The 11,473-nt window shown below is 55.8% G+C and overlaps 5 protein-coding genes across 5 annotated transcripts; 2 read left to right on the top strand and 3 right to left on the bottom strand.

The window, feature by feature from the left end:
- Positions 1 to 1,037: 1,037 nt before the first annotated feature.
- Positions 1,038 to 2,401, top strand: VTJ04DRAFT_714 (uncharacterized protein; the record flags this gene model as incomplete). The annotated part of the gene is made up of 3 exons (XM_069365434.1): positions 1,038 to 1,264; positions 1,330 to 1,431; positions 1,489 to 2,401. 3 exons carry the CDS (start codon positions 1,038 to 1,040, stop codon positions 2,399 to 2,401), a joined length of 1,242 nt encoding a protein of 413 aa, XP_069223323.1.
- Positions 2,402 to 4,139: 1,738 nt separating this feature from the next.
- VTJ04DRAFT_713 (uncharacterized protein) lies at positions 4,140 to 4,710 on the top strand (the record flags this gene model as incomplete). Its single annotated transcript, XM_069365423.1, has 2 exons — positions 4,140 to 4,147; positions 4,365 to 4,710. The coding sequence occupies 2 exons, from the start codon at positions 4,140 to 4,142 to the stop codon at positions 4,708 to 4,710; spliced, it is 354 nt and encodes a 117-aa protein (XP_069223322.1).
- Positions 4,711 to 4,968: 258 nt separating this feature from the next.
- VTJ04DRAFT_712 (uncharacterized protein) lies at positions 4,969 to 5,710 on the bottom strand (the record flags this gene model as incomplete). Its single annotated transcript, XM_069365412.1, has 2 exons — positions 4,969 to 5,431; positions 5,502 to 5,710. The coding sequence occupies 2 exons, from the start codon at positions 5,708 to 5,710 to the stop codon at positions 4,969 to 4,971; spliced, it is 672 nt and encodes a 223-aa protein (XP_069223321.1).
- Positions 5,711 to 5,766: 56 nt separating this feature from the next.
- On the bottom strand, positions 5,767 to 6,160 carry VTJ04DRAFT_711 (uncharacterized protein; the record flags this gene model as incomplete). Its single annotated transcript, XM_069365401.1, has 2 exons — positions 5,767 to 6,052; positions 6,108 to 6,160. The coding sequence occupies 2 exons, from the start codon at positions 6,158 to 6,160 to the stop codon at positions 5,767 to 5,769; spliced, it is 339 nt and encodes a 112-aa protein (XP_069223320.1).
- A 56-nt stretch (positions 6,161 to 6,216) lies between these two features.
- Positions 6,217 to 7,263, bottom strand: VTJ04DRAFT_710 (uncharacterized protein; the record flags this gene model as incomplete). Its single annotated transcript, XM_069365390.1, has 1 exon — positions 6,217 to 7,263. The coding sequence occupies one exon, from the start codon at positions 7,261 to 7,263 to the stop codon at positions 6,217 to 6,219; it is 1,047 nt and encodes a 348-aa protein (XP_069223319.1).
- Positions 7,264 to 11,473: the final 4,210 nt, after the last annotated feature.

The following is an 11,473-nucleotide window of genomic DNA, read 5'->3' as shown; positions in this document are numbered from 1 at the left end:
CCCTCGATCCAACAAAACGTGAACGTCTGGACGGTCCATGATGACTCCTCCGGCCGCCTCATCGCCATATCTGGTCTGTTAGGAACCCCGGCTGGGAACCCTGACCTGGCGTCTTCCTTCGGCCAGTGTCTCCCAGCCGCGTAGGCAGACACCCTCGTCCTCAGGACCCAGGTACTCTCCCGGATGCCGGCTTGTCCGTCAAGCATCCCTTGATCCCAGAGGAGAAACAGCACAGGCCACACAGGCAGACAACGCCTGATTTCCCAAAACTTTTTGTGGCCTGCTTGGATTTGCGGTGACCTTGGTTGGTAAACCGAGCCATCAGTCTCTCCTTGTTTCGATTGGCAGTACCATGATAGGACGACGGGTCCGGCTATGCCCGTTGCCTTGGTTTTCTCGAGGGATCCATATATATACATATCTATAACCCACAGACCCCTTGCCACGCCTCCGTTTCCCAGCGATTCTCAACCGTCATCCTTCTCTGGCTCGTCCAGAGAATAGAGTAAGAGCCATCATGGGACGCCGACATGAACATGGTCGCTGCTGCTGACGCCGGCGCGCTGTCACGACAGCAGTGACCACAAGGCACTCACTCACTTGTGTCTCGTGTCTCGTGTCGGGGTGCGCCGAGCTCCCTTGATTCTCGTCTTCTCTTCTCCCTGCACTCTCGCACAAGCAAGCGCGCGTGCGCACACATATCTCACCCTCCCACGACCCGTGGTCACCTTCTTATCACTCGGGCTTGTGTCTCTTCTGTCTCAAGTCCGCGCAGCCTTGCTTCCCGTCTCGGCCGGCTCCGACTTTCCGGCCAGCCAATACGCGACTTTTTCTTCCCAATCTGCAAACGAAGGGAGCAAACTCTCAGGCTGCCAGAAGCATACGGCCTGCAGCATTAGCATCAGCCCGAGTGGGAGCCATCAACAAGCAAAGGATCTTTGTCGTTGGGCGCGTCGTGTTGGGCGTTTCTCGGAGACCCGGACCCGGCGGATGACGTCTGCGCTTGCTGGGGATTGTTACTCTGCGTCATCACCACCATGTCTCGTGCTTCTGTGCAAGACGAGGACGCGTCGTCCCTCGACCCGGCGGGCGGGCCTTCCCGCCCTGGTCCAGCTCGATATGTCAGTCCGGCAGTGCTAAATCTTCACCGTGTTTATGAACAGAACCGCCAGCGGCTACAAAAGAAGGATGGCGTCAGGGTACCTGACCCGACGGCCGTACATACCAAGGGGAAGCCAAGGTTATTGTTGATGGGTCAGAGGAGGTGAGTGACGGCGTGAGAATATGGGGTTTGTTCTTGACAGTTTGGATTGTTGACATGCCTGGCAGGAGCGGAAAGTCATCAATATCGAGCGTCGTCTTCCATAAGCTACCTCCTAGCGAGACGTTGTTTCTCGAGTCCACGGCACGCGTCCAGAAAGACAGCCTAAGGTAGGGCTTGTAGACAACCTCTACTTCGCTGCGAACCAAGGCTGACACTGAGGGCAGCTCGTTTATGGACTTTCAAGTATTCGACTTCCCGGGACAGATCGACATTTTCGACAACCCCAACGTCAGCTTCGACGTGGATGCCATCTTTGGCGAGATTGGCGCCCTGATCTGGGTCATCGACGCCCAAGACGATTACCTAGAATCCGTCGCCCGCCTCAACAGCACCATCCTCCACCTCCAACGCAGCTACCCGCACATCAACATCGAAGTCTTCATCCACAAGGTCGACGGTCTCAGCGACGACTACCGCCTCGACATCCAGCGCGACATCACGATCCGCATCCAGGACGAGCTCTCGGATGCCGGCATCGAGAGCGCCCCCGTCAACTTCCACCTCACCTCCATCTACAACCACAGCATCTTCGAGGCCTTTAGCAAGGTCATCCAGAAGCTCATCCCACGGCTAGGCCAGCTCGAGGCCATGCTGACCAACCTTTGCCGGACCTGCCGCTTCGAAAAGGCGTACCTCTTCGACGTCAACACCAAGATCTACATCGCCACCGACAGCACGCCCGAGGACATGGCCAGCTACGAGATTTGTTCGGATTTTGTCGACGTCATCATCGACTTTACCGAGGTGTACGGGTCCTGGGGCCGGACCAAGCAGTGGCGGGACCGGCTCGAGGGCGAGCCGTGGTGCCAGCCACTTGAGGACCAGGTGGCGTGCGAGTGGGCCGAGAGCGGCATGGTGCTGGCCGACGCGCAGCGGCCCATCATGCTCCGCGAGGTGGACCGGTTCCTGGCGCTCGTGGCCATCATGAAGGAGGGCAGCTACGACAAGATGCCGCAGATCAACATGAACGTGGACGTCGTGGTGAAAGGGCTGACGGAGTTCTTTGAGATAACCAAGCCCAAGGAAACTGTCGTGGGAGGGTCGGGGGTGGTTAGTCCCGGGTTGGTTCAGGGGTGAGTTATACCTAGGGAGGGTAAACATTATGAGGTTTGTGTCTGAGAGGTTTGCCAAACGGGCATATGAAAGGAGCGTGGGTATGGCAGGGGAGATAGTGGAAGATGCCTAGGTACGTAGTACTACCATGGGAGTGTCCTGGGTGTCGATGTGGGGTGTACATCAATCACGTGGCAATAAAAGCCCTGAAGCCAGTGCCATCCATTTGGCGCCCTCTAGTCGTACGCCGTGCAGTGCCGTGTATTGGAAAGCCGCTACAGCCTTTGAGAGAATGATTTGGTAACAGGGTGGCTTACATTCACATGCCTCGGCGAGACCGCAAAACCGTTGGATGAATAGGCCTTTTCTCTCGGATCCAACCAACTGCACATCAAACCAGGCCAATCTCGGTGTGCCATTTACGTATGTATGTACATACAAGGCAGACTGGTTGATATACATATAGTCACCCACTCATAGGTAGGTAGGTAGACATCTGCCTTGTACCTTGTAGCTGTCTACATATGTACAATCCGTCTGCACAACAAAAAAATATGCATGTACAATCCAACCAACCATCCCTCTGCAGCATCTCGCTTATGCTTATCCAAGGCTCAGCCTATCCGACCTATACAGCTTCCTCGTGGGTTGGGTAAGGTAACTAAGTAAGCATCGGATTCAAAACCAATCGCATTAGGACCATACCTAAATCCTATATACTGAATCCTGCAGCAGCAGTTGCTGATGTCAGCCAGCCAGCCAACCAACCAGCCAGCCATATCTGATCTTGTTTGGTTCTGCCTTGCGCAGGCAAGTATTGCGTATGGCGTCTCTCCGCGGCCAACCGACTTCGCCTCCTCCGTCTTTTGTCCTTCACAACGGTTGCGGCTGTCTGCGGTTTGTCCGTCTGTCTGCATGCATGATATGACATGGATCCCGACGGAGCGGCCTACTGCACAGTACAGCATCTTTCCCGGTGTATGACATCCATGATGGAGGAGGGGTTAGATAGGTAGGTAGGGAGGGAGGTAGGACTTGAAGGAGGGTCCAAGGCTCGGAGGAGATAGCACAGCAGTCGCACGACGCACAGCCGGGTCTTGCGGTTGGTCGCATGATTACTTACCTGATCTAACTCAGATACCTTAGCTTCCTCGTGATGATGGTGATTATGATGAGAGTGCGATGGTGTGCCTGTCTGTATTGTGGCGACCAGCCAACGCAGGCACCCCATCCCTTCAGCCCGATCGTATGCTGTCCTGGCTATGCCGTGCACCGCCTCCCCGAATACATGTACAGTACATCCAGACATACGTCCTACCTACAGTACATACTTCCCAACCAAGACTTCGGCTTAGCACGTCATATCTTGAACTTCACGCCCCCAAGCAGAGCTGGGCTGTATGTACATACGTACATACATACAAAGCTCGCTGTGGTTGTATTATCAGCCTCCGAAGCAGCGGCTCAGCCGCCGACTGCCTGACTGGAATGACCGACCCCATGACAAAGTACACGACGGGACCTAAAAATTACCCCAACCCACGCCCCGCTCCCCGACGCGACAGCCCCAGGAAGGAAAAGGTGTATCCAAACCTAGTATGTACCTATATATATGTCCTGTGGTGGCGCAGCCACCACCAGTGTCGTCAGCCGTCAGCCGTCCACCCGGACCGATCCGTCGGGCAGGACGCGTTACCAACCACGGATATGTGCGTAGGAAGAGTCACTTGGCTTTACACACAACGGCATCCGGGGTTGACCAATGAGCAGGTGCGTTGCGTAACCCAGAGCAGACCACAAACACAGTTCCTTTCCGAACCGAGTTCAAACTCAAGAGGTTTTGACGTTGTCAGGTATTTCATCAAATCACCAGAAGGTCGGTCATGGAAATACTCGTTTTGTTTGTTTGATATTAAATACTATATGCATTCTCAGATATGTAGAAAACACCAGAATCCAGTTCTCGGTGCGTCAGCTAAGAAAACAGACAAACAACAAGAGAGAGAGCGCAATATCCAAACTATCATGGTATCTTTCTCCAGCCGCCATCCAGGGCGCTAGATACCTGTGTTGTTCCCAGCATGCCCATGTCCGAGCCAAGTTTTCCCACATCTGCTCGATGGGAGGAGCACCGTGTTCCCTTCCTCCAGGGGATGGTATGTCCGACGAAGCGCAGCTCCAGCCGGCACCCCTCTCCGGAGACAAAGAGACCAGTGCTCCCCCATCTCGCTGCGGTAAAAACCAGCCGGACTTCTCCCGTGACTGCGAAAGCCAAACACTTGACTCCCCAAAGCCTGATAAATAAAGCGGCTGGATGTAGAGCAAGACGTTAGGCTCAGTCGCCACAGAACCCGCGGTGGATGTCCCACGGTTCGTCCGTTGCCCAAACCCCAAGCTCTGAAACCTCCCTTTCCGATGATCACTCAAGTTCCCCTCCCCATCCAAACCTCCTTAACCAACCACCCCAGATGCCCGAGAGCCTTGACCTGACCTACGCAGCCGAAGGCAAACAATCTGCCGTGCCACACACTCTCAATCCCTCCTAGAACCTATCCCGTCTCGCAGGTATATCTAGTTGGAGGAGTGAATGGTCATCGTGTGTATTCACCGTCGCGCCTTGTCGTAGCAGTAATCGGTCCCGTTCTGAAAGTGGACGTCGGCGATCGTCTCGAGAGGGTGAAATCGAAGTCGTGAAAGGAGAGTTCCATGGCGAAGTTCGGAAACAGACTATGCAGACAAAACCAGTTGTCTGCTTTCTCGTCCGTGGCGGTCTTCGTTGTGTCCCCCATGGAAGATATTGGCGTCCCATCCTCCCGAGCCTCCATCAACACCCAACGCCGAAACCGTGGCTCCGTGGGACCCCGACCCCGGTGTGGGTGTGCAACGCCTCCTTCTTGTCGACAACCAGTGTCTGCCTCAAACAGCGATATCCCTGATATCCGCCCTGTCGATGCTAGATAATATCCCCGGCCTTGCTCACGAAGAGCAACCAACCGTTCATCACATCCATCGGGGAAGCCGGCCCCGGAAAGTCGTGTGCGTGGTCGTGAACATCTTCGTAGCGAAAATGACCCCGCCCCGCCAGTGGGTGAGGTAGGTGTCCGTGTCGTCAAGGCCGTTAAACATTATCCATAAGACAAGAAAAACAGGCGTGAAGGAGGGGGAAAAGAGAGGACGCGATGTGTCCGGGTAGAACACATGCAGGGGTATCATGTTAAACCAACCGCCCCGAACCGAATTCCTGACCCAAAAACAAATAGAAAACGAAAACAAAAATGAGAGAAAAAAAAAAAAGAAGATGATCTGCTCGGTCTCTGCCGAGGTGGGGTGCATTGCTGCATCTGCTCTTATGATCCGAGAAAACAAGGAAAACAAAACACAAAACAAAATCAACAAAATAACCTGTATGCTATGCTGCTGGAAATGCAAGCAAAGATCCGCCCTCCATGATCCGGCCATGTTGTGTGATGAGACAAAAAAAGGAAGCAAGTCGAGAGAGTAAGAACCGACCTCGCGGTGGCATCTTGAGAAAACAAATGCGCTCGGTCGTCGCACCAACAGGTCGTATAGCTCCGCGGGGCGAGATGCCCCGAGTCCGCCTCAGGGGTGTTGTGACAATCTCGAATCTCGCCTCGCAGTAACGATTCGGACGATTCCGTCGTCATCATCACCACGCTGTCTCCCCAGCCCGGCGGCCCACGGATGGATGGATGTCAATCTGATGCAGAACCGACCGCGCGTCTGTCGTCTGTTTTGGCTGGCGATGCATACGCTCATCATCATGGTGGTGATGTCGTCACGGCCGGGTAGCTGGTTCCGGTGACCGCCGGTGGTGATTGTCACATGGTGGTGGCGTACTCCTGAAAGCGCGTGTCCCAACCGCCGAACGTATTGTACCCGACGCTGATGCCGCACGAAGGAGGCGCCAGCATGCTGGGCAATGGAAGCTGGGGAATCGGCGCCGAGACGGCCGGCGTGTTGTAGTACAGGCCGGCAGTCGTGTACGGCGCCGAGTACGGCTGGCTCAGGGCGGGTGTCGGAGAGACCTGGACGTCAGTGATACCGATAGAAGCCCAGATGGAGGCTCCCGAGTCCGCGGTTGTGGTCGTCGGAACGCCCGGGCTTGACGGAAGGATCTTCCAGGAGTCGACGGGAGCCGGCAGCGATACGGGAGGTGACGGCTGAGACCACAGGGCGGCGGCGGGCGAGCTGGGTAGAAGCGGCGGCTGGCGGATGACATCGACGACCTTGGGCGGCGGCGGCAGAAGCGGCTTGAACATGCCCATGATGCTGTTCTTGACCTCGTCGCTTTTCCCCCCGAGCAACTCCCCGGCACCATCCTCCTCGAGCCCCTCGAGCGCCGACACATGGGTCCGGAAAACGAACTTGTTGACGGCCTGGACAAAGTCGTCGTGCAGCTTCTTGCACTGCTTCTCCTTGTCGGACCAGTCGTACGTGTTGGCCTTGGCATCGACGCAGTGAATGTCCTTGTGGTAAGCGATGAGAGCCTCGATGGTTTCCGGAGTCAGCTTGTAGGCCACCTCGTTCCTCAACACCATGTCGACGTGGACGATATAGGCCTCGATGTGGATCATTTGGTAGTTGCTGAGCGCCTCAACCAGGGGATTGCTGTCTTTCCTGAGTTCGGCCTCGGGGGCCTTGGGGAGGAGGAGCGAGCATAGCGTCCAGATGGCGTTGGGATTTGACAAGGTCTCGGTGAGGCATCGCTGGTGCTGGGGTACGCTGTTGAGAGGACGCTTGATCTTGTTGATGCGCTTAAGAGTTTGAGTAAGCCATGGCTCGACCTTGGACCCCAGGACGACGTTGACGGAGGAGGCGCGCGGCGCAAAGGCAGCAGCCGAGGCGGGTAATAGTTGTGGCGGCATGGTGTCTCTGGGTGTGATATGATGACGTGGGAGGGCAATACAGAGAGAGGAAAACAAGGAAAGGTGAACAAAAACCCGGGCGGGGAGAGCGCTCGGGGAACAGGGCAGGGCGAGCCGGAAGACGAATAGTAAATAAGAAACAAGGTGTGAAGGTGAGCTTAAGGTGACGGTGCCGGGAGGGGAGAGCTTGGCGGGCACACCAGCAGCCGCGAATAGAAGAAGAGAACGGGGTTTTGCGAGGAAGACCTCGTGGTGAACAGAAGGGGAGGAAGAGAAAGCAAGAGGAGGGTGAGCGGCTCGTATTATTAGAGTACGACAAGCGGGTGGGAGGTGGGGAGGGCTTAGACAGACGGCATGCGAGCCCCGACGTCGGTAACTTAGATGTACATCCATACATACGGTGTAGGCCTGCTGCTATGCATGCACACGCCCCCAGCAGAGGGTGGGAGGGACCTTGGCCTTGAAGGAAGATAGTCTCCGCCTGGACTGGAAGAAAAGAAAAAACTCACCTCCTGCAGGCCATGTGGAGAGGACATCCAATGCAGGTCGACTTCCTAGTACTGGGTCGGGTACGTACAGTACGACACTCGATGAGAGAGCCGGAGGGAGGGAAGCTGCCACTGGACCCGACCTATGCCGCTAAACGTCGCCTTGGGTGGGCTGGACCCGCTGTGATGCATTAGGGTGCAGGAAGTAGGCTGCCCGTGGGCTGTGAGGTGGTTGTTCAGGGCAGGAGCATGTGTGGCCTCCCGCCTGCAATCGAGGCCCAGCCTGGGATTGGAAAGTCAGGCGTGTGTGTCTTGGCATCGCATCTGTCGATATCTGAATGGAGAGTACGTACTGTACCTGCCGATCAACAACCTAACATCCTTCTCCGGAGGACTCCGTCACCATCTTCTCTTCACTGCATGTCTCAGTCTGCTCGACCGCACAGCCCTCGATGCCAACTACTCCGTACCTTAGTGTATGTGTGAACACAAGTGAACTCGGTTTCCCGCGGTCTGCCATCCGGGCCTCCATCCCCTAATTACGCTACTGTGTACGGCGTAAGCCCTCCCGTCTCTCCCCCCATTTGCGGGCAACCAGCGCGCTGGGTTTGGGTTTTGCCCCCCATGTCAAGTCAGTGTTCACTCCCCCAGAAACCCCGGCGGAACCCATTTCGTCGGGTCAACGGCCAATGGGCCCTCGAGGAAGATGCTCTGCCGTGCTGCATAATCTCTGGAGAGCTTGGGTCACCTGATCCCTGGCAGTTTTTGGCCCGACGGGAATCCTCACTTGACGACACGAGGGAGACAGGGCTTCTTCAGCTCTGGTCAGGCTTCAGCCCTGAAACCTCAAAGTCAGGCTGCGAACCTGAGATGCTGCTGTTGTCGCTGGGTCAAGCATTGACGACCAACAAACACATGGTCATCTCCGTCCAGAAACTAGGGGCCTAGTGGTTTGTGAATTGCGTGGCAGCCACCTCTGGAGCGACGTTGGGATCGAGTGGATCAGAATGCGAAGTTTGGTGGGCTGTGTTGCTGGGTTCCCCAAAGTCCCGTCCCTAACGGGCAACAGCTGAAGATGCAAGCGCAGCGCCACAAGGAAATGTCCGGGCCCAGCCGTTTTGGGCAACCCACCGGGATCCGCACATCGGTAACGGTACGTACCCCTCCCCGTTAATTACGGTAACTTACACGGCATACAAGCCAAGGGGCGTACTCGTAAGCCTGCGACCACCAACATCGAATGTCGATAGTTCAGATGATGTTGGTGGGTTGGCAAAGCCGTACGTGAGATGCATGTTTCAGCGACGGGCTCAAACCATCCACTCCAACGCGTCTGTCGAACGCGTCCTGCATCTCCAAGTCGTCGTAACCAACCCTGTCCTGACCTTTTTGTGTCGTCTGTCGAAGTATGACTCTTCTTTTGTGAAATCCGCCACTGCCCAGCCCGCCCGCGCATGCACCCGATCCCATACAATCCTGACGGCGGCCGATGCTACCGGCTCTAATCGGAATCGCATAAGCGAGCGAGCTGGTTTCCAAGACACGGGCATGGAATATGGAATTTGTGTGGGAGGATTTACGAAGAATGCCCATCTCACCACCTGGAAACGCCCATATCGGAGCCATAATATTAACATCAGACACTGAAGGAGGGCCGAAGCTATCCGTCCCGTCCAGGTCCCAAACATCAAGATAGGTTGATTGATCAAGGCCAGATAGCAGATGGAGGAGGGGTTTAGTCCAGTGATGCCGCCGGTATGCAGCCTCCGATTCCGTGGCTGTGTCGTCGCCCGCGGATCTAGAAGTAGTGATCTGAGTTGTGATAGCGACGAGCCAAAGCCGTGATAACATACGCACATAGAAGCACACACCACCTCGAACTCACATACACGCACACGCACAACCAAAAAAAAAAAAAAAAAAAAAAAACCGTAATTTGCGGACCGTCTTACTATTGTAGTACAGCCGCCGTCACGCCGGATGATCATCTCCGCTGACGGCCAACGGCCGGTGGCGGCGGCACGGGCGTGGGGAAACCTAGTAGTAAGTCAAAGAAAAACCCGAAAATTCTGTCAAGCGCCTCCCACCTGGCGAAGTGACCCCCAAATTCATGCGCGCAACACAGCTACATGGAACCCACCGTGGTGTTCTCCCGGTACCGGACGTGCTCGGTACTGTACAACGTTAAATTGGGGAGGAAACAACTTCCTAGATAGTGGTGTCAGTGGCCTGTAGTGGTGGTGGTGTGTATGGCGGCAGACATCAAGGTGTTCTTTCTCCCCTCTCTGCCGGGAAGCTCGCCTCGAGCCGCAATGGACGTCAATTCTATCATGCAGGGCCTAACCAGCGTTCTGGGCCATCCATTGTGAACTTCTTAGATGGTTGCAGCACAGGCGTCCTGCACGATACTCAGAAAGGGTTCGAGAAGAGCCTCCATCCTCGTCGTATCGAGACTCTCCTGGGGCTGCCAACCTGGGAATGCGGGCCATGATTCGTGCCTCGGAGGAATTGGATGAGTCGAGGAGTCATCAAATATTACCGATTACCTCTTTGCCGCCGCTTCCTACGCACGACTCTCATCCCCAGATCCTCCGAGCCTGGGCCTAGATCGCCCATAGCGTATGGGTCTCGTCTGGGCCGCAGACGAACAAACCTGGGGTAGCCATGCCCCTCCTCCCGGAAGCGTCAACTTGCAGGTTGTCGTCGGTCCCGGCCGGCTGCGGCTAAGAGACGCAGACCATCGCGCATGAAACTTGAAACACGACAAGCGCGCAGAGGAGCGAGAGGTGTGTGTGTGTGTGTGGGCTGGATGGATCTCCCAGGAACGGCACTTTCCCACTCCTCCTTGCTTGGTCCCTCTGTGGGGGATCGATCGAGCTCGCTTGGGGGGATACCTATGCTTGGATGCTGCCGCGTCTCTGCGTCCGCGTTGGTTCAGGGACCTCCGGATCCGGCAGTCCGTGGTCTTCTAGGTTCTGTGGACGAGTTTAGAGAGAGGCACGCATCTGCGAGAAAAGCCGCGGGAGTGGTATCCCCCCCGGAAGAGGAGGAGAAGGAGGGGCACACAATAATGGGTGCCAGCCAACGCCAGCGCTGGATCATGGATGAGTCGTCCAGTGGTCCCATGCTAGTGCGGAAGGTGAGTAAAAGACGCTGTTGATCAGACCCCTGCTTTGGAGCCTCATTGGTTGTCGGAATAACGCCCTCTCGGGACCCATCTGGGAGTAGGACCGAGCCTGGGCGCTGTGATTGGGCCAGGCGGCGTGGAACATGCGAATGTGAAGTGCCGCTTTGGGGTCGTCGATGGCAGGTCCTGGGACCCGGCTAGAAAGGGTGTCATCGAGCCATGAGTCGATGTCGGTTGAGAATGCATCGCTGTCTCGCAGCATGTTGATTGAAGCCTTTCCATCTTTGATCTGCACAGAGTAATCTCCCGCGACTGAGCCCATGTCGAAGAAGCAATTACTGGGAAATGAGGCATGAAGATAGTGCGTTCGCGATGCCAGCTGATACATCAAGGCTGGTCAAGGACTGGCTCCTTAATGATACGGAGTAGGTCCAAACGCCCGGGAGGTTGGATGTTGAAGGTGATGATCCATGATGGAGGGGAGTCTGGAAGTGGTGGATCTACCTTGGACAGTGGATACAGGGAGGGTCTGGACTGGGAAAGTTCCGGCGAAACAAACGAGTCGTAAATTACCACATTGTGATATGAAATACAA

The sequence above is a fragment of the Mycothermus thermophilus genome (assembly GCF_041956435.1).
Source record: "Mycothermus thermophilus strain CBS 625.91 unplaced genomic scaffold VTJ04scaffold_1, whole genome shotgun sequence".
NCBI classification, from domain to species: domain Eukaryota; kingdom Fungi; phylum Ascomycota; class Sordariomycetes; order Sordariales; family Chaetomiaceae; genus Mycothermus; species Mycothermus thermophilus.
Note: the sequence above shows the minus strand (reverse complement) of the source record. Positions and strands in the feature narration are given on the sequence as shown.